General features: G+C 39.9%; 1 protein-coding gene across 3 annotated transcripts in view; it reads left to right on the top strand.

Moving 5' to 3' along the window:
* Positions 1 to 19,788, top strand: part of LOC149502174 (uncharacterized) — a 34,245-nt gene extending 14,457 nt beyond the window's left edge. For 2 of the 3 annotated variants that reach the window (XM_089730282.1, XM_089730280.1), the window contains exons 3-13: positions 7,810 to 7,906; positions 9,271 to 9,432; positions 10,036 to 10,145; positions 10,710 to 10,934; positions 11,623 to 11,805; positions 12,850 to 13,025; positions 13,226 to 13,429; positions 14,173 to 14,397; positions 15,393 to 15,617; positions 16,698 to 17,636; positions 19,576 to 19,788. In XM_089730282.1, the coding sequence (XP_089586408.1) occupies positions 7,810 to 7,906; positions 9,271 to 9,432; positions 10,036 to 10,145; positions 10,710 to 10,934; positions 11,623 to 11,805; positions 12,850 to 13,025; positions 13,226 to 13,429; positions 14,173 to 14,397; positions 15,393 to 15,617; positions 16,698 to 17,636; positions 19,576 to 19,636 (2,607 nt within the window). In that variant the 3' untranslated portion in view covers positions 19,637 to 19,788. The remainder of the gene's footprint in view (positions 1 to 7,809; positions 7,907 to 9,270; positions 9,433 to 10,035; positions 10,146 to 10,709; positions 10,935 to 11,622; positions 11,806 to 12,849; positions 13,026 to 13,225; positions 13,430 to 14,172; positions 14,398 to 15,392; positions 15,618 to 16,697; positions 17,637 to 19,575) is intronic. The other variant, XM_089730281.1, reaches the window with a different exon arrangement.
* The last annotated feature ends 546 nt before the right edge of the window (positions 19,789 to 20,334 follow it).

The following is a 20,334-nucleotide window of genomic DNA, read 5'->3' as shown; positions in this document are numbered from 1 at the left end:
GAACGTCAGTTTCTTATGAAAATGACTTTACTACGCAAATACGATGAAGATAGGTTTGCGGTAGGCAGCGGCTTGGCTCTGCCCCTGCCATTGCTGAAGTCCATGGGCGACGGTAACCACTCACCATCAGGTGGGCCGTATGCTCGTCTGCCTACAAGGGCAATAAAAAAAAAAAAAAAAAAACATATTATGCTATGTATGTAGTCTTTATGTAATTTTCAGGTACAATGCTTTTCAGATTTTTTTTTCATATTTAAGAGAAGCTCAAGGTACTTCTTAGATCAACCTCAACGAACGGTACGGTAGCGCAACCTTATATACGTTTTTTTATTGCCCTTGATAAAATAGCTCTCACATTTAGTCTTTGACGATTTCATGAAAACTTTAAATTTAAACCTTTTGAAAATTTTCCGGAACAACCGGAACTATTAAGATTCCAAAACATTTAGCTCATTGTGATTAACGGAACGACAAGTGTACAGAAAAAAAAAAACATTAAATTACAGTTCTTAATGTGTTTAAATTAAAATTATATGTCCGAATCAAGTTAAAAACTTCAGATTTGAATTTTAAAACTGTAACGAATATTTATGGTGTTTTTATAATATTTATGTTAATTACTTACAGTTCAGAAGCTGCTTAAGAACATATATAATATTAAATGAAGTTTATAAGATGCGTGCAAGATAATATGACTAGATACGAAGAAATCGTTCTGACCAAAAAAGTAAACGCAAGCCTATTTCTAAGTAGCGTTAATTTTTTTTCCTACCTATGCTGATAGCCTTGAGAGGCTATGTCAGCTTCACCCTACCATGTAGGTGAGCTCACGGGGATCAAACCGGAGTGTTGCTAACATTAGCCCTAGCAAGAGGATCCGAATTGCGTTCCACTGAGAAGATCCGTCGAGAAACTCAGTTGGCAACGCCATTTTCACAACTTCAAACTTTGTATTGTATCGACATTTTCATCGACTTCAATGCTTATTGCCGCAAAGCAATCATTTGTTGAAGTGTAGGACAGTCATTTTACAAAACAATGGCGACGCGAACCCCCACCCCAAATTAGTGGAGACCTTTGCCTATGGTCTCCAGAAACCGCTTAACAATACACGCGATGTAAAGTTTATTAACCCTTACAATTTAACAAACAAACAAACAAAACAAAACGTTCTCATTGTACGACATTTTAACAGTTCCAATATACAAGTTTAACGCTAAAGAACTAAGGAAAGCTTAATTTACGAAAGAAAAAAAAACTTTCTAGGTTTGTTTTTCCTGTATTTCGTTGTTTAAAGCTACGGTGTAGATTCGGGTGGATCGTAAAGGGCTGAATTGGAACGCCCGCCTACGCTTCCATGTTTGGAACGGACGGACATAATATACCCACCGAGGGCGGCTATACAAGCGACTGCAATCTTTCGGAACGTCTCATTGTTTATTCAAGGCAACTTACTTTTAACATTTCTACCAAAACGAGATGTCTTGTTGTAATTAAAGAAATTCAATAATTTCTTGGGCAGTTTTATCGCTGTTTCGTATTTTGTATTTAAAAAAAAATGTTTCCGACTAATCATCAGAAAAGGAGGTTTTACCTTTTTTACGAGCTACTACCAGACACTTCCATCGTCCGTTCAGCGGAGTAGTAACCTAATCTTGTCATTCCACCTAGCTCTTCTAGAAGTAATGCGTTTCAGTTTGAAGGGTGGGGCAGCCGTTGTAACTATACTTGAGACCTTAGAACTTATATATCAAGGTGAGTGGCGCATTTACGTTGTAGATGTCTATGGGCTCCAGTAACCACTTAACCAGGTGGGTTGTGAGCTCGTTCACTCGCATTTAAAACTCATATATCAAGGTGGGTGGCGGCATTTACGCTGTAAATGTCTATGTGCTCCAGTAACCACTTAACACCAGGTGGGCTGTGAGCTCGTTCACTCACATAAGCAATAAAAAAAAGAGTAGTACTGATGTAGTAAGGCGCAATGGTTATTTTTTTGTATAGACAAAGTAAAACCGCTCACGGCCCATCTGTTTTTAAATGGGGTCCATAGCCCTTAGATATCCTTGAAGCAGCAGGTCTAAATCACAATCATATGTACCTACAGTGGCTGTCCCATCCTAAAAATTGAAACGCATTACTAATTCGCGGCAGAAACAGACACGGTTGTGGTGCCTACCTGTGAGGATTCACAAAGCGCCCTACCACCAGTAAGATATCACAGTCCAGTTCTTTCGAGCCATGAAACAATTATTTGCTCTTCCGTAACAACGAAACACCAGATGATCCGGAAACTAGTCAACCCGTCGATACAATAAATAAAAAATACTTAAATGATAAAACAAAAAAATGTTTGGCTAATGCGTGATTAAAATCTAGATTAAGATCTGGAAGAGATTTTAGATAGATATTATTTAATCATTTTATTTAACCAATTTGTATGTTACATAACAGGCATTAAAAAAAAAAGCTTCCAATTCGAAGGTGTGTTTATTTCAACTACACTTGAAACGTTCCGTTTTATGAATACATTTTTTTTCCTACCAACCAGTAGCCTTGCGGGCTATTCTGGCTTCACTGGGTCTGTAGGCAAGTTCACGGGGCGCAGCCTAAGAGAGACGGGGCGCAGCCTAAGAGACTTTGTTAACATCTGCCTCAGCAAGAGCGGTGCTTCCCTGAAAATACCAAAAGTCCAAAATCGCGACCCGCTAAGAAGGTCTGGGGCAAAACCCAGTGGGTTAAGTTACACGTCGAAGGCTTTGTCGTGTTCGGCGAGTTTGTATACAAATAATTTCCATAGCAGCGCACTATTGTTACTGATTTCACGTTTTCTCTTTTACAAATATATATATATATTTTAGTAATGTGTTTTATGAACGGAACATTTATTTTCACTAAAGAGTTTACGTATGACCGAAACAAACGAGTGCTAGGAATAATGAATCGTGAGGTGGTAAGGGATAGTATAGGGGTGGGTGCCTGCGAAGACTTCTCCCTAAGCGCAATCGATCCCGGCGTGGCGTCATCGCTCACCGCCTTGGCTCACCTCCCAGATTAAGGTCGTTTCGAACAAAACCGTTACGTAATCATGGTGTAAGAAGTCCTTTAAAAATCTCTCTATTTTAAAATCGCATTGCAGACATAAGTATAGCTGCAATCTGAAAAGAAATTGTGCTCGATTTCAATCAATAATTTACTATATTTTTAACTCCTCACTCATTGTTAGTCTAGTCTCCATGACAACGGGTCTGAGTTCGTTCTGACCTTCGAGGTTTTCTATTCTAGATTTGAATTGCTAGTTCTCATATAGTATTTGAGGTTATGGGTACTAAAACAAAAAAAAAAAAAAAGGTGGTTAATCGCTACTTGTTATAGCCAAGCTTTTTTTTCAAATTACCGTTTTGAAGTCTTACATACATTACGCCTACTCCTGTAGTACTGTATATTTAAATATAACCTTAAGTATCACACAAAGATGTCGACAAATCTCATCTATATTTCACGTATTTATTCCAAGTATTTGCATAACAATCGTGGCCAGACTCATCTCGATTGGCTCAAGGCCTTTTGGCTATCGATGCAGGGTCGCTACCCACTCGAACGACCCTCGAGCCCCTACTGAGAAATCTCGAGTGCGCCTACCTAAGAGGAAATGGATGACGTCATTGATTCGAAATCTATTCATAAAATCTATCGAAGCATCGTTTTCGATATGCTTTAACTAAATAATTAAATACGTATATGTGTTCAGAAGAAAGGACTTTGCGGGTCCTCTAAAAAAAAAAAAAAAAATTATGTATTTGATTTCTAATTTTTTGTACATACGCAGATACAGGGTGTGTAAAAACCTTCCAGAAGACGATTTAGTGGTGATGGCGCACAATATAGCAGCGTAAAACAAGCTCATCTTTGATTTTACTAAGCTTGCTGCATTGCACGCAATGGAACACAATTTAAAATCACGAAACACGCTGAATCTATTGTTTCTTCATATTAGATTGCGGGATCTTTTATTAAAGTAAGAGAATAGGTATTTTTTGTTTAGTTCAATAAATGTATATGGGTTTTTTGTTTATTTTAGGTAAGTTATTTATTCCTGTTTCAATTTCGGGAGCAGTTTCTCAATTTCTTGGTTACGCTTTCTATTTCACAACATATTATTTCAAATGATTTTTAAATAGCTTTTTTTTTTATTGCCCTTGTAGGCAGACGAGCATACGGCCCACCTGATGGTGAGTGGTTACCGTTGCCCATGGACTTCAGCAATGCCAGAGGCAGAGCCAATCACTTCGGTTTCACCGCATCCCCAATAGTCTCCGCACCCTGATAGAGGACTACCTCTCAGGGCGGAGCGTGATTTTCCCCGAGAGAAGAGGATGGGGACGAAAAACGGTGTCGTGCGGGGTCCCACAGGGGTCGGTATTGGGACCACTCCTGTGGGACATCGGTTTCGACTGGGTCCTCCGCGGTGCTGGCCTGCGTGGCGTCGACGTGGTGTGCTATGCCGACGACACGTTGGTGACGGCTCGCGGAGCTGTCTACAGGACCGCAGCGATCCTTGCAACGGCGGCGGTCTCCACCGTCGTTAGCCGCATTCGGAGACTAGGTCTTGAGGTGGCCCTCCACAAGTCTGAGGCCGTATGCTTTCACCCGGTTCGGAGAGGACCCCCTCCAGGCGCGATGCTCATAGTCGGTGGAGTATCGATCGCTGTCCAGCCGAAGCTCAAATATTTGGGCATCGTGCTGGACAGTCGATGGCGCTTCGACCACCATTTCGGTGAGTTGATTCCGAGGCTACTGGGCATGGCAGGTGCGTTAGTCCATCTTCTGCCCAACGTTGGTGGTTGCAGCGTCGGTGTCCGACGCCTGTACCTGGGGGTCGTGCGCAGTATGGCCTTGTATGGCGCTCCCGTGTGGTCGCCCACACTCTCCGCACGCAATGCAGCGCTGCTGCTCCGAGCTCAGCGGGCGCTCGCGGTGAGGGTCATCAGGGGGTACCGTACGATCTCCCGAGAGGTCGCCTGCGCCCTCGCTGGTTCCCTTCCTTGGGATCTCGAGGCCGAGGTATTGGCTACGGTATACCGGCGCAGGACACAGTCCCTGGGTCGGGGACGGACACCCGGCCTGTCGGCTGTCAGTCGGTGGAGGCGTGCTGCGCGTCATCTGGCGTACGCTAAATGGAGGGAGCGGTTGCTGGAGGAACTTCATCAAACTTCAGCCACCCGCCGGCGCACTCTCGAGGCCCTGGTGCCCGTGCTGGAGACATGGTCAGATCGGCGACACGGCGTGCTCTCCTTTCGCCTTACGCAGGTCCTCTCGGGGCATGGCTGCTTCGGGAGGTACCCGTGGAGGGTTTGCAGGAGAGAGCCACATCCGGGTTGTCACCAGTGCGGGCATCCGGATGATGACGCTCAGCACGCACTCGAAGCGTGCCCGCGTTGGGAGTACCCGCGGCGAGATCTCATCGCGGTACTGGGGAGGGACCTCTCCTTGCGGGCTGTCATTGCCCGCATGCTAGAGGACGAGAGTTCGTGGGAGGCCATGGCCAGATTTTGCGACCTGGTCATGGCGTTCCGCGAGGCTGAGGAGCGCGAAAGGGAGTGGAATCCCTCTTCGGCTCCTCAGCGAAGAAGGCGGGGTGGGCGACGCGGGCATGATGCTCCCGTTAATCTCCCGTAGGGACTGTCGGGTACTGGGTGCGGGGGCGCCCGGTGCTCTGCTGTCGGTTCCGTGGTGAGACGGCGCAAGGTGGCTCCTATGCGCCACTCACGGTGTCTCCCGAGACGACGTCCTGCGGGATCTTCCCGGGGATTGGATCCCATCCTATTGTCAGGATGGGTACCGGCGACGGCGAGCCTGCGGCGCACATTGTGCGGTACCGTAGGTTTCGTGGAGTCGGAGTGGTGGAGCTCGATGGGGTTTAGTCGGTAGTCGGTTTTGCGGGGCGGGTCCTGCGTGGTAGACGCCGCGCAGCGCCTCGCGCGCCTTTCTCAAGGCGTAGTCTCCCGGTAGGAATTGGAAGAAGAGGAGGACTTTGCTCTTCCTCTTCTCCCTCTTCTTCTCTGGAGGCGCCGGAGTCCGACATAACCCGGTCTATTACCCCTCTCGACCGGGTATCCGTAAATGATTCCCCAACGTTAAAAAAAAAAAGGGGGCAGAGCCAAGCCGCTGCCTACCGTTAATAATAATAGCTTCAACAAACAGTTCTTATAATGAAACTCTTAACTGTTTTAACAGTACATTACATACAGTTAAATTTGGAACGACGAGACGCAACTGCTGTTTCGAAAACAAAGCGTAAATGTAGAACTACACTCATTATCATTTGGCCGACTCAATAAAAGCTATTTCGGAAGATCTCGGAATTATTTTTCAAGGCGAGTAGATCTGTATGTAGCCTCGAACTAATCACATCGTTTATTAATTAATTTACTGTTAATTGATAGTAAAGAGTGTTTCTTTGTAGTAAGAATACCTAGTTTAAATCAATTAAGATTAAATTTAATTAACAGAGAAATACGACATGTTTCATAAAGCAATCACTCGCAATAGCAGTATATGTAGTATTAAACACCACAGTACATGCGAAATAGCATTCAGACCGCGCACATAATGAAAATGCATAGCTCTTGAATTTGCGTCAATGGAATGCACGACAACTAATTGCATTACAGTGGAATTACAGTATTTCAATCTGTTGGAATATGTTCGAGTCGATCGTCGTAAACTGGAAATTCCTTCGTGTCGTTATCGCCAACATACATTTGAATTAGATCTGGGTTTAAATAATTTATTACTGAATGGTGGTCGAGTATTTAGGTTTCTAGTTTGATTGTGTTTTAATGTTACGAAGACATGTTTTGATGTTCTTGCTATTAACACTTGAAAAGATCAACTGATAAAATAAAATCACAACGTAAAACTTATTAAAAATCAAAAGCTGCAGAATTTAATACTCTTACTAGTGGAGATCCAATTACTGCTTAAATAACGAAAAATTTATAATAAGTCTTAAAGAGTTAATATCTGTCGTTGTTAATGTGATAACTGTTTTATAATAATTTCCTACTTATTTGAGAAAACAAGTTAATAAATCTCATTTAAGATATCAAAACAATAGACATGTTATGTATGATCACTGTGATTTTTTTTTTTAATTCGGTTATAGATAGAGTTGTTTGTCCTAATATTTAGAAACAATCAGGCGCATCTATTAAAACACATGTATAATTTGCGAACATTAAATAGTTATTAAATAATAATAATAAAATGTTGCCGAAAGTTGATTCCCGTAATAACTATTTTATACTCGTACTAGCTGACCCGGCAGACTTCGTAGTGCCTCAATCGATAAATAAAATACCTAAGCTTTTGTATAAAATAAATTTAACACAAACAAAAGGAATCCGTCCGACGGGGGACACATCGAAGGAAAAACAGAATTATTATTTTTATTTAATTCTGAACATTTTCATTCATTTATCTACCTTTTAAACCTTCTCTGGACTTCCACAAATAATTCAAGACCAAAATTAGCCAAATCGGTTTTGTATTTTTTGTTATTTATTTAATTATATCTTATAATATTGGGAAATTCAGTTCAATTCAAACTTTCATTCCTTCACAATGTCATCCTCATAATGTTTATTCAAGTAAAATCGGGTAAACCTGTTTTATCCATCATAAATGCAAACTTGTTGTGAAAAGTATGCTCATTGTACAGTAATGATAGAATAACAAAATCACTCTCGCAATGGACCCTTCAGACCATAATAAGGAATATTTACTCAACTCAATTGTTTATTTCAGATGGAAAGCTTGATAAAAGAAATGCAAGATCCAGAAACAGGCGTCCCCGTGAGAAGTCAAAAACTTTTTCTTACTGTAATTCCTTCTGCTTTTATGGGTGAGCCAAATGTTCTCTATACGATGCGCTCTTATTAAGAACTTAAGTAGAAGCCTTAAAAAATAAGTACTCCCGTTATCTCTATTTTTACGTCACTGAAGATTTTTTAAGATAATCCCGTGGTCGTATAAATCAAGACCGAAAATCTCGATCATTGAATTTATTATTGTGAGCTTAAATACGTGAAATCTAATGGTAAGTAGTTATTGGAAATAAGATGTGCATTATGATAGCAGAATACAATTCTCCTTGCCCTACTATGAACGTGCATTGAAGAAGATTTGTGTTCTTCTTCAATTCTGCTTCTTCTGACTTGAATTTTTATTATACCAGTCATTATGCTAATTGATTAATGATTGCAACGCAGAATGTACAGGGCAGTAATATTCCTTGCAACATCCTGATATAAAACAGTTTCACTATTTTCCATCCGTATTAGTAATATCGAATTATTTGAAATTTACTATCCCTATAGTACATATTCTGATTTAAAAAGGCCTTTCATAAATTCGTCATCTGGCCGATACTGGAAATTGCAATAATAAAATAAATTCATATATATATGTAAGTCGACCGTATCAAATTTCAAAAACGCAAGGGAAAGTGTTACACACAAATAAACAACTTAAAAAGTCTTGTATTTAATAATCGATTCCATATTAAACAAAAAACTAAACTAATGTTTTTTATATTAAAATAAATGTCACAACATTACGATATTTTTACCACTACATCTTAAAATTCTGTATGGTTGTAAAATCAATACAACTAATGTAGTGTGCGAGAAGGTTCTCGACTATTGTCAGACTGAAATAGTACATTAACCTTTTCGATGTCAACTCAGCTTTCCTTCAGATTTTCTTATCGTCAATAAAGTAACAGAGAAGTGATTGTCGCGTATGGTCCTAGATGTCTAAATCTTAACTTATATTTAAGGGTGAAGGACCATATTTCTACACCCTGTATCATAGATAATATACTTAATCTATATCTATACTAATATATAAAAATATGGGTTTTACGGATGTTCCGTTATAATTACTGAATCATGCATCCGATTGACTTGAAACTTGGTATCCATGTAGAAAATACATGTATTTAATGGATAGACTAATATTTATATGAGTGTTGGATTCCCTAATAATAATGACAATAAATAATACTGTTAATTTTAAATGCCCAGCGAATCGGGCGAGTACGGCTATACTGTATAATATTTATTTATAAAATATTTCTAATATAAAAAAAAAACGTTCTATAAAAAATAATATGGGCTTACGCGATGAATAATCTTTCGTTTAAATTAGGAAACAAAAAATAAGAAAATTTGTTGTTCAGTAAATTAAAACTATTATTATTTTCAGGTTACGATCTTGTCGAATGGCTAATGGAACGGTTTAATCTTGATGAGACTAGTAATGGTGAGTGTCAAGTTGTAGGCGCCAGCCAAGGGCCTTGGTCGCGTCGCAGGAACCCAGTAGATTCTAGCTATAACGAGAAGCCAAGGCTACCACAGGTCTTAATATGTAGGTAGAAATATCCAGTACATGGCATGATCCGTGCTCCTCCCGCTGAAAATATTTGCGTAACCGTTTGTAAGCGACCTCGTATCTGGGAATCGCGATGCTCCGAGCGTGACCTCAATGGGCTGTTTACAGTATACCAACCTAACCACCTATGATCACATACCTCACCCCGCACTAAATATAATATGGAAATTGTTGCCAATTTGCATGTAAGCAGTGTTTGTCTACCTTAATTTCCCTAAAACATAATATAGCATAGAATAGTATTACGAGTGATTTTTTTGACGGCCTCCCGAAATTTTTCGTTGGATGATTGACCATCAATAGCTGTCGGAAATTTTTAACAAAATCGTTAATGATATTCTAAAATTATCCTATTATTCGTTTATTAAATAAGGATCGTGAAGAAAAGAAAATTTCAATACTTTTCTATGCTGTTAATTTATGTAAGTAATTAGTATGTTATCCCTGTATTCGATGCTTTAAGCCGTTTTTCGGAAAACGAACGGAGAAAGCCTTCGGTGTGACCTTGTGAATTCAATGTTGTATACAATGATTTCTAGTTATAACAATTCTAATATTACGGTATCTATTAAATTTCAGTTGAAGCAATAAACTTAGCCAATCAGCTTTGTCAATATGGTTACTTCTTTCCCGTCAACGACTTGAAAAATCTTGTTTTAAAAGATGACTCTTCTCTCTACAGATTTCAGGTGAGTAATTTTAAGGAATCAAATAATCGTTTGATTAAACAATTTAATGAAGATACTTGTAGATCTCCGACATCTTCTTGATTATGCTCGACGCACTAAGCTCCAGTTCGAAGGGTAGGGTTGCGGTTATACAGCATTTTCAATGTACACCTCATGCCCAATATACTTATGCGGAATACACTACTATGTAGTATAACTCTGTTCTGTGGACATTTGCCATCAAGTGAGCCGGGGCTTCTCATTGACGTTAGTAAAAAAATAATAAAACTACCCTATTACGACGTTACCGACGTTATCATGACATTAAGTCATAAAGTACTCACTCTAAATATATTAGGATATCTGTCAACCTGCGCTTCAAGCCGGATGCCAGACGAAAGCCGGAAAACAGTGGCAATAAGCGTTCTAACAATCTCAGTGGACTAACTATACGTTCCGCGACCATCAATAATTAGAGAAAAAGAGAGAGAAGTAGGTATCGGAAAAAAATAAAAATAAACACTCTAAAAAGTCTAACGACTGTTGTCCAAATAGGGTTGATCGATTACCGATACTGTATTTCAGAGTCCATATTACTGGCCATGGCAACCGTCCCGCGTGTCCGGGAGCAGCTCAAACGCCCCCACCCTGGGACCCGACAACGTGGAGTACGCTATCTACCTAGTGAAGCGGACGCTGCGAAACAAACAGCGACACGGTCTTGAAGAATACGAGCAGGAAGCGTTGGCCAACCTAAAGAAAAACCTTTCTGCTAAATGGGATTTTATCACCATGCAGGCAGAGGAACAGGTCAGAATACTCAACATAAAACAAAAGGCACCCAACTACCAATCTCAACCATCGAAGAATACAACTTTGTCTCTTAAAGAAAATATTAAACGTAGCTAGCAAAAAGTACAGTCGAAGACGGGCGTTTTTTTTATAGCTTAGATGAGTGGACGAACTCACGGCCCACCTGGTGCTAAATGGTAACCGGAGCCCATAGACACCTACAACGTAAATGCCACCACCCACCTTGAGACATGAGTTCTAAGGTCTCACTTTTAACAGTACAACGGCTGCCCTGCCCTTCAAACCGAAACGAATTACTGCTTCACGGCAGAAATAGGCAGGGCGGTGGTACCTACCCGTGCGGACTCGCAAGACATCCTACCACCACCAAATATTATTGCGTGTATTAAGAGAGGCATATGTCCAACAGTAGACTAGTGATAATAAGACGTTGATGCAAAGGGAAAAGAGGAATGGTAGGAATCGTATATAGCAGTTAGTTTAACTTAAGTCTTCGTTTACAGGATTGGGGATCCCTTTCAAACAATCCTAGCCAATATTTATCTTGAATATTGCCTATATAACAATACTGCGTGTCACTGACAACGTATTGCCTAAGCTGGTCAAGTAAAGATTTCAATTTTGGAGGATTATGCCTGATGTAGAAGAACGATTTTTAAGTTTAGGGACGTTTTTCTTTTTACAGGTTCGGTTAGCAAAAGAACGGAAGAAGGGGGACAAGATAGTGAGTGATAGTCAAGAGCGTGCCTACTGGCGAGTGGCGAGGCCACCCCCGGGAGTGTCCAGCGGCCTCGAGCCTTGCCCAGTTCCCGTGCGGTCGCGGCCACATAAGCCCAAGAAAAGAACCATACACCAATTGACCAGAGAGGTAAACAACACTACTGATAAGATAGGAAATTCTAGAAAACACGATCAAAGCGAACAAGCTTTTGGTAACTTAATATAATTAAAGTAAAATGTTATAAACCATCACGCTCTACTATGATTAAGCTCCAACGTAGACTTTACCGTTATCCGGAACCAAAAACACACGTATGGAATAGTAACTACAACTATACTGAAAATTTTAACAAACTTTATTTTTGCTGTCAACCTAGTCTAATTATTAATCAGAAGAAATTAAAATTAAACTGCCGCGAATGAATGCTACGGTATTCATGTCCATAGCAGCAATATTCTTACCTATATCTAAGTCCATAATTCTAATCCACCTAGTTATTATGTGGTACAGGATACCATTATCCTTCCTATTCTTGTCGCGAATCAATAATCTGTTCGGATTTGAAGAGACATTGTATTTTGAAGATTTATTCCTAAGTTTCAAGGTGAGCAATTCAGATTGACGTGCGTGGGAACTTGTTAAAACATGCTTGTTAAGCTAACAAAAAACCATTCCGAACTTTTTGAAGGAACAAAAATCAACTCACAGTGGGAATTATAGATGTTTAAAGTAGATTTTACTGGTGGTAGGACCTCTCGTGAGTCTGCACGGGTAGGTACCACCACCCCGCTTATTGCTGCCGTGAAGCAGTAATGCGTTTCGATTTGAAGAGCGGGGTAGCCGTTGTAACTATACTTGAGACCTTATATCTCAAAGTGGGTGGCGCATTTACGTTGTGAATGTCTATGGGCTCCAGTAACCACTTCACACCAGGCGGCCTATGAGTACGACCACCCATCTAAAAAAAAAAATCTTAGTCGAATCTGAGATTTATCAAAACGTGCCTGGTGATATATAACATACTATTCGTAGAAACAGCACTTTTTTAGAATTTAGTGACCTTTCTCATAATTAATTTTAGTATTTCTTTATTTATAGTCACTTCTTTATTCGGCTTGATAATTTACTATTTTATGTAAGCATTCTTAACGATGAACCTTATATAATTGCTTTATCTTCAATATCTTTTAGATCGAATATCTAAAAACGAGCCTGGATCGTACACGAGTGAAGACTTCAATTGCCCTAGATGCCCTTGTGGCTTATGCGGAGACCTTCGCTCCCTATGATCCTTGGCTCACACCACCACAACCCTCCAACCCTTGGGTCAGCGATGACACCCTATTTTGGCAAATTAATAGCCCTCTGTAAGTTTACGCTTTTCTTTCTCCCTGTATGTTTCTAGTGTATATATAGTTATTTATATATTTAAAGCAATCTTCTTTAGAATTGAGTAGAATCCTCAATTTTCTGGTAAAACATTTACTGTAATTTTATTCATTGAAACGAAATTAAGATTCTCAATATTACATTTACCTATTATGTAAATTAAACAAAAACTTTCCAGTGTCGAAATACCAAGTGAAAAACGAGTCCAGCGTTGGGCGCTTTCTATAGAGGAACTGATATCGGATCCAACAGGGCTGCAAGAGTTCACAAGTTTCTTAAGGAAAGAATATTCGCACGAGAATATTCGATTCTGGCTCGCGGTCATGGATCTGAGGAGAAGCAGTACCAAACAAATACCGAAGAAACTTGAGGAGATTTATGAGTATGTCGTTTACAGCATAAACAGAAAATATTTGACATAAATAATGATTTTGCCAAAATTTGTTATTGTTGGTACCGTTTTCAATTCATTGTCGAGATCAGTAAAACGACGCTAAAAAGAAACAAACGTACTGATTTATAGGATTTAACCTCCGAGGAATGAGATTTATTACGGATCACAACATACCTATTCGGCTTGAATTTGTATATTGTATGAATATGACACGGTGCAAATAGTATGAGTGAGTTTTTTATAGAGTCCCTTCTTTATTTCGCCGTAAAATCGTGTTTTATGTAATTAACACCACAGTTGAAACAATAAGAGTTTTATTGTTGTAGCGGCATAAACAATTCTAAGTTATTATATTATATTAGTTATTAAATACATTATATTTTATTTTACGTTTTAAATTTTCGGCGGTAAAGAAGGTCCCGTGTCACAGACTATCTTCTTTTTCCCGTCTCTCGTGCATTCCGGCTTACGCATCATAAACATGTTCTTAAAGGCGACAAGTATTTATGCAAAAAAACTACATTGACTTTATGATAGGTTTTTTTTTGTTCATCAGTCACGAAATATTTTCGTAATTATTGGTCGAATGCATAATTGCTTAGGAAAATAAGTGCCCTACACAATATTCTAACGACGACATCCCTCGATACGGATACCTCAAATATCTATTTAAACAAATACGTTTAAAATCAATGTTTGCTTCTCTTTCTTCAATGTCTTTTTTTTTTCAGGGAGTTCTTGAAGCCTGGAGCTCCATGTGAGATTAACATCGATGGTGCGACGGCAGAGCGAGTGGCCGAGGGTCTGCGATCCGGCTCTCGATACGCGCTCGACCATGCCGCCGATCATGTTTATGGACTTCTATTGAAAAAAGACTGCTACCCTCGATTCATCAGATCAGATCATTTTCAAAGACTACTGACTGAAGGAAAAAACGTCCATCAGAAAAAAGCCAAGTGAGTAAATTTATTTTTCGTATTATAATATCGACATTACACTTAATAATTTGGTGAAAATAGCTAACATAGACATACAGATTTTATAAGGAGAATCGTCACATAATTTTGATATTTAAAAAGGTTATAACATTCCCAAACACGAAAGCTGTGCCCCAGGCATTGCTGAATACCAAGAGCATTGATAAACACTAACAATCAGTCGGGCCGTATACTAAGTAGCCTACAACGGTAATATAAAAGAAGACATGTAATAAGGGTATCGAATCAGGATTCTCACGAGAACACATTATATTCTTTTTAATTTGCCTTACTTCACTTTATTTTTGCTTTACACGCAATATCTTAATATCAATCGATATGCAAAATCAACCAACATCTGCTATTTATTTGGGCTGTATAAATAATGTGTGGTGTCGGGCCTAGAATAGAAAACTCCATCTCTTCGTATGGATAGCGTAAAAAATGTTCACCAGAATGGACAGCAGTGCTCTCTGAGTGTTTTATTCGCATACTGCGATTACGCCTAAGTGGTGATATGAAGTAACCGTTGGTGATATTGCGCATTACCAGTCCGACGGCTGGACCACTAGCCTGCCTAGCTTTACCACAAAGTAATCATGCGTTTCAGTTTGAAGGCTGAGAAAAATATTAAGAAATACGATTGAGACCTCAACCGTGCGGCATTCAGGTCGTGATGCCAATGGGCTTTGGAAATTACGTAATACCAATTGGGCCATGAACGTATATATACCGATTTAGTGCATAAAATAATTATATGAAAAATACTATTTTGTTACGAAGTCGTTTGACTTATCCATAAAGTTTGTTTCCGATTAGAGCGGTATCCTGAATCCGAATTTCTAATTAGTTAGTAACCTTACAGATCATTTCGTCAAGGTCATCAGACCTATATATACGTCAAAATTAGTTGTTGCAAATGTAAAACATAGCATGCTTTTCAATTATAATCTAGCAAAACATGCATTCGCTAGGTTCTTCAACTTTGGTGGTCAAGTACGCAAAAAACCTGGTTCGACGAGCGGCACGAGCGGAACGGCTGCGGGGACGGGGGCGGGACTCGCGCGGCGCCGCGGCTCCGACCGCTCTCTATCCGGCTCCGCACACGAGCTCGCCGTCTGCGCCGTGCAACCGCCGCGCCCGCCAGACCCGCCCGCGCACTCGCACAGCCAGTCCAACCTCACAGACATACCCTTCAGGTACACTGCCACATACTCGCATTACACTGTGATGTTTGAGATGATCCCCTCATCTCCTTTCTATCATCGCACCTCCCGCCATCGGAGCAGAGTTCATCCATATTATCTGGAACCACTGCGTTCGTCGACAGTGCGTTTCCAGAGGTCTTTTTTGCCACGTACCATCAGGCTATGGAATGAGCTCCCCTCCACGGTGTTTCCCGAGCGCTATGACATGTCCTTCTTCAAACGAGGCTTGTAGAGAGTATTAAACTGTAGGCAGCGGCTTGGCTCTCTCCTGGCATTGCTGAAGTCCGTGGGCGACGGTAACCACTCACTATCAGGCGGGCGGTATGCTCGACTGTCTAAAAGGGCAAAAAAAAACACTAACTAAAAAAAGAACGTCGTTGAAATCGACGTTGAAGTCGTCGCGTCCTAAAGGATAAGGCGTCCGGTGCATTCGTATGTAGCGATGCAACGGTGTTCGAATCCCGCCGGCAGGTACCAATTTTTCTAATGAAATACGTACTTAACAAATGTTCACGATTGTCTTCCACGGTGAAGGACAATAACATCGTGCAATAAAAATCAAACCCGCAAAAATATAATTTGCGTAATTACTGGTGGTAGGACCTCTTGTGAGTCCGCACGGGTAGGTACCACCACCCTGTCTATTTCTGCCGTGAAGCAGTAATGCGTTTCGGTTCGAAGGGTGGGACAGCTGTTGTGTATGCAGTATTGTGGTTTTCTTCATTTTTCATCCTTAAATCAGATTGCTCTTGTAATAGGGAACGCTGTGTATAAGAGATGCGACATCTTCCACATTTATATTATGTATACTTTAAATTATAGATATAAAAATAAAAATATACATATATTTTTTTAAATATTTCATTAAAATATTGGGCGCTACTCGTTGCTAACGCTCGCGCTGGCCTGTAACAGGTATACTACGCGCATGCGTTCGAGTGCCACGCATTCACTCTCGCTCTGCCTTTTTCTAGTATGGTAACGCTAAGTGCTTATCGCAAGCTTGTTGGAAGTCGCATTAGAAGTTTCACTTCAATAAACACATTGTATAAAATGTATATAACGTTACAGAGATCCCCTCGAGGACGATACCGCCGATGTTCTTCCCTGGGAAAGTTCATCAAGAGAAGGAGCGTACGGTGGACGGCGTCGCCAGGACTCAGCAGCAGATTCGGGCAGCTCGTCTTCGGACGTGAGTGGTGCGGTGTGCGAGCGCACGCGTCGCTTACCACAACAGAGCACGCTCGACGGGGGACTGCGCGGCGCGCCCCCGCCCTTGAGGCGTCTCTCTGCAGTCGAACCTCGTCATCTTGCGCCACTCGCTTCACCGCCACACTCACCGCGCCCCCCGCGCCCCGCCCCTCGCCCTCTTCCTCCCGTGCATCCACACCCCACACCCACCATCAGTGTCAGCTCCGCGCCTGACGACGAATCGGCCGACTCACCTCCCGGCACCTGTTCGCCAGAGGAACCAAGATCAATTGCGCAGTCAGATGAGCCTTCTTCGGTGTTCGCCTCGGCAGATGCGACGCCGACGGACTCGGCACGCGCTCCACCGCCACTCCATGAGGGATGCAGCTCGCTCGTGGAGACTGGAAACGAAATGATAGCCTCCGAAGAGCATCCGTCTGCCGTGGGTTCCGTCGTTCTTGGCGGACCGTCAATCGAATCGTGCGAAGACTCTACCACATCCGGAGCGATTTCTGATTCGAAGGAATCAGATCGAACAAAATCCTCGGAAGACGAAACGAGCTCGGTGCGAAAACCTATAACACAGGAGGCGTCGGCTATAGATGTCGCGATGGAACAAAATCCTGTCGAAGGTGCGGCAGAGCCGATGAGGGCGGTCGCCCCGCTGGCGGTGAGCGAGGATACGGCAGTGGAGGAAGAGCCCCCCTCCCGCGCGTCTGACCGCACCGCCTCGTCGCCTTCTGATATCGTGAAGCGGGATAGTAAGCCCGATCTTGGTGAACGAAAGCTGAGGAACGACATTTGTCCCTGGGAGGACGAGTAAGTACTAGTGAATTCAGTTTGTGCATTTAGAGTATTGCCGCAACTACACGATAGTGCTTTATTTGGTTCGCCTCCAGATGCACGTTGTTTGGACTTTGAATGAGAATAGTTCGAACTTCGAACGCGGCCACGTGTGATAGAACATTGTTTCGCCTTTTAAAGACGACTTATACATAAGTTACATTATATTGGATACCCTTATGTTTTATATTAATACATTTAAATGCATATTTTCATAGAAATATATTATTTTGTGTATATTTTGAACGAAGAGGCTTGTAGCGTAATATTGAAGACAATATAAATTTCATTTATATGTATTGATTTTTATTTTTGTTTCTTCACAATTATTACACGTTTAAGTTAATCATAAAATGGCATTAGTAGTGTTGTTTGTTGCATTTGTTATTTTGTTTTCAGTTTCTAATTAAATATTATCTTCATTTCATCAAAACGTATGGCATAAATACTTTACTTACCTGCAAAAACCTAAAACTAGTTGTTTATTGAAAGTGTAGTGATTAAATACAAAAGGAATTTGTTAAACAACGATCTTTAAAGCATGAACAAAATTAACTTTATCTAAACAATTAAAATTAAATTACTCGCATCAATAAAGATTATGTAATAGCGCTACGCTTAATCTTACCTTCTCAACAAATGTATAAAGCTATAAATCATTAGTTAAAATATAAAATGAAACTACGTCTTGATCCAAATTAATATCTTGGGTTTCTGCTGAACTGAACCAAACATAACACAAAAATGATATCAAATGAAAAGGCAATTTTGACAAAAACAATGGAAGGCAACAGTTATTTGACAAAAAAAACCTCTCGAAAAAGATTATATATATATTAGAAAAATAAAGTTCCATGAATGGTAATGAATTGAATTTTTTCTTTGTGAACATTGAGAGCTTATTTTCCAATATTTATCTGGTTCGTCATTGATGTTTCAACAATGTTATTAATAGTTCATCTTTGGTTTTCCTTCTATCTGTTTGTTTACATTTAAACACAAGTGCGATAATGCCAGGAATGAATTTGCTTTAAAGTTAAACCCTGTGGTAAAATTACGGTTAAGCCATTGCTTCGACACAAATTGCAATAGGAGGAACGCATCAATTTGTTTTACACTAACAAAATGTTATTGCATTCAGATAGGTGCTTAATGCGAATGAAGACTATCTTTGAAAAAGTACTAAAAATTTCTCGCAAAAACTTAGATTAATATGTCAATATTTAAAGAGAATTTATTTTTTATACTAACCATCAGCCAGTTACATTTACATTCGTTCAGGCTTAACTCTATCTGAATTTCACTCTTGAAAACTTTAACGAAAGGAATTAATAAGTAAACAATTACAGGACGGTAAACAATTACCTAGTAACTCGATCATTCCAAGTTTATTTAAAAAGCGTGTGTGATTTGGAACAGTTTAATTATTTTTTTCAAATCTTTATTATTTTTCATTCACCTTCAGAGCGAAGAGTATAAGATTAGTCTCAATAAATAAATACAAATCACATGCCAATTTTTGATAAGTAGACTCAACCACTCATCTCAGCTTGAAATGAAAATGATTATCGCCAAAACACCGAGTTTATTGTCGACGCATGATTAAGCGAGAACATCATTTGCTTGAAAATAGGATCTGTGTGCTTAGTGCGAGTTTTTTAACGTTCTCGATGGCGTAAAAGTTACCTCGAAATTTGTATGGAGTTGGAACGTTGGAACTTTCGCCTACGTTTGCCGCTAGGGGCGCTGTTCCAATTGCATAGAAATTACAGTTAACTTTTACGCTGTCGAGAACGTTAAAAACTCGCACTAAGCACACTTATTTAAAAACCTAACAGAATCACCGATACCGTTTCATTAAATGCAACGTCTTGTTTTTTTTAGTTCTGAATAATAGCTGTTCTTTCTTTTTCAGGAATTCCTGTGAGAGTGATGCTCCGTTTGTTAAAACTTATGCTACCCTCGGTTATTTATAATTTCTGTAGGCGTATATCGAAATTGTATAGATAGCGGTAATAAAATGAGAATATTTAATTTTTAACTATTAGTCTTATGTTTTAAGTATCACAAGAAATAGAAAACTGAGTAAAGTATAATTCAAAAATAAACGATCGTTAATTATTAGAAATGATGAGTTTTTTTTTGTGATGTTACAAAAAAATGCAGCCATTTTAATTTCTAAAAAAATCGCGAGATCTAAGTCTCCCTTTAAGGTGCCTACGATTACTGTAATAAAATGCCGTGTGATTAAAGTCAACATGGAATACTAATGAAGAAATTGTATTTGGAAAAGGAGTTTAATCTGAGTCCCACTGTTTTATTGGCATTATAAATGAAATAAAATAAATAAAAATTTTTTTTTTTAGCGAATAGAGATGTCGCTACCTGTTCTATTAGACTTATGAAACAGTCTTCACTTTCGCTTTATTACGCGTCATTTACGTAAATGATGTCAATCAAGGAAACGCAGGAATAAGGATGGTGTCACAATTTTTTAATGCAACGAAAAAGAAAATCACTGAATCATTAACCAAAGTTTATTGTACACAACATAAAGATTCACAAAAAATCAGAACGCAAACTTTCACATTACAACATTACAATAAAAGACACATTAATAATACTGAATTGAAAACGTTTCATTTATGCTAATAGAGATGAGTAGTTAGATTTA

Source organism: Bombyx mandarina, chromosome 10 (assembly GCF_030267445.1).
Source record: "Bombyx mandarina strain Sakado chromosome 10, ASM3026744v2".
Lineage (NCBI taxonomy): Eukaryota > Metazoa > Arthropoda > Insecta > Lepidoptera > Bombycidae > Bombyx > Bombyx mandarina.
The sequence above is the reverse complement of the archived record's forward strand: the minus strand, read 5'-3'. Positions and strand labels throughout refer to the sequence as shown.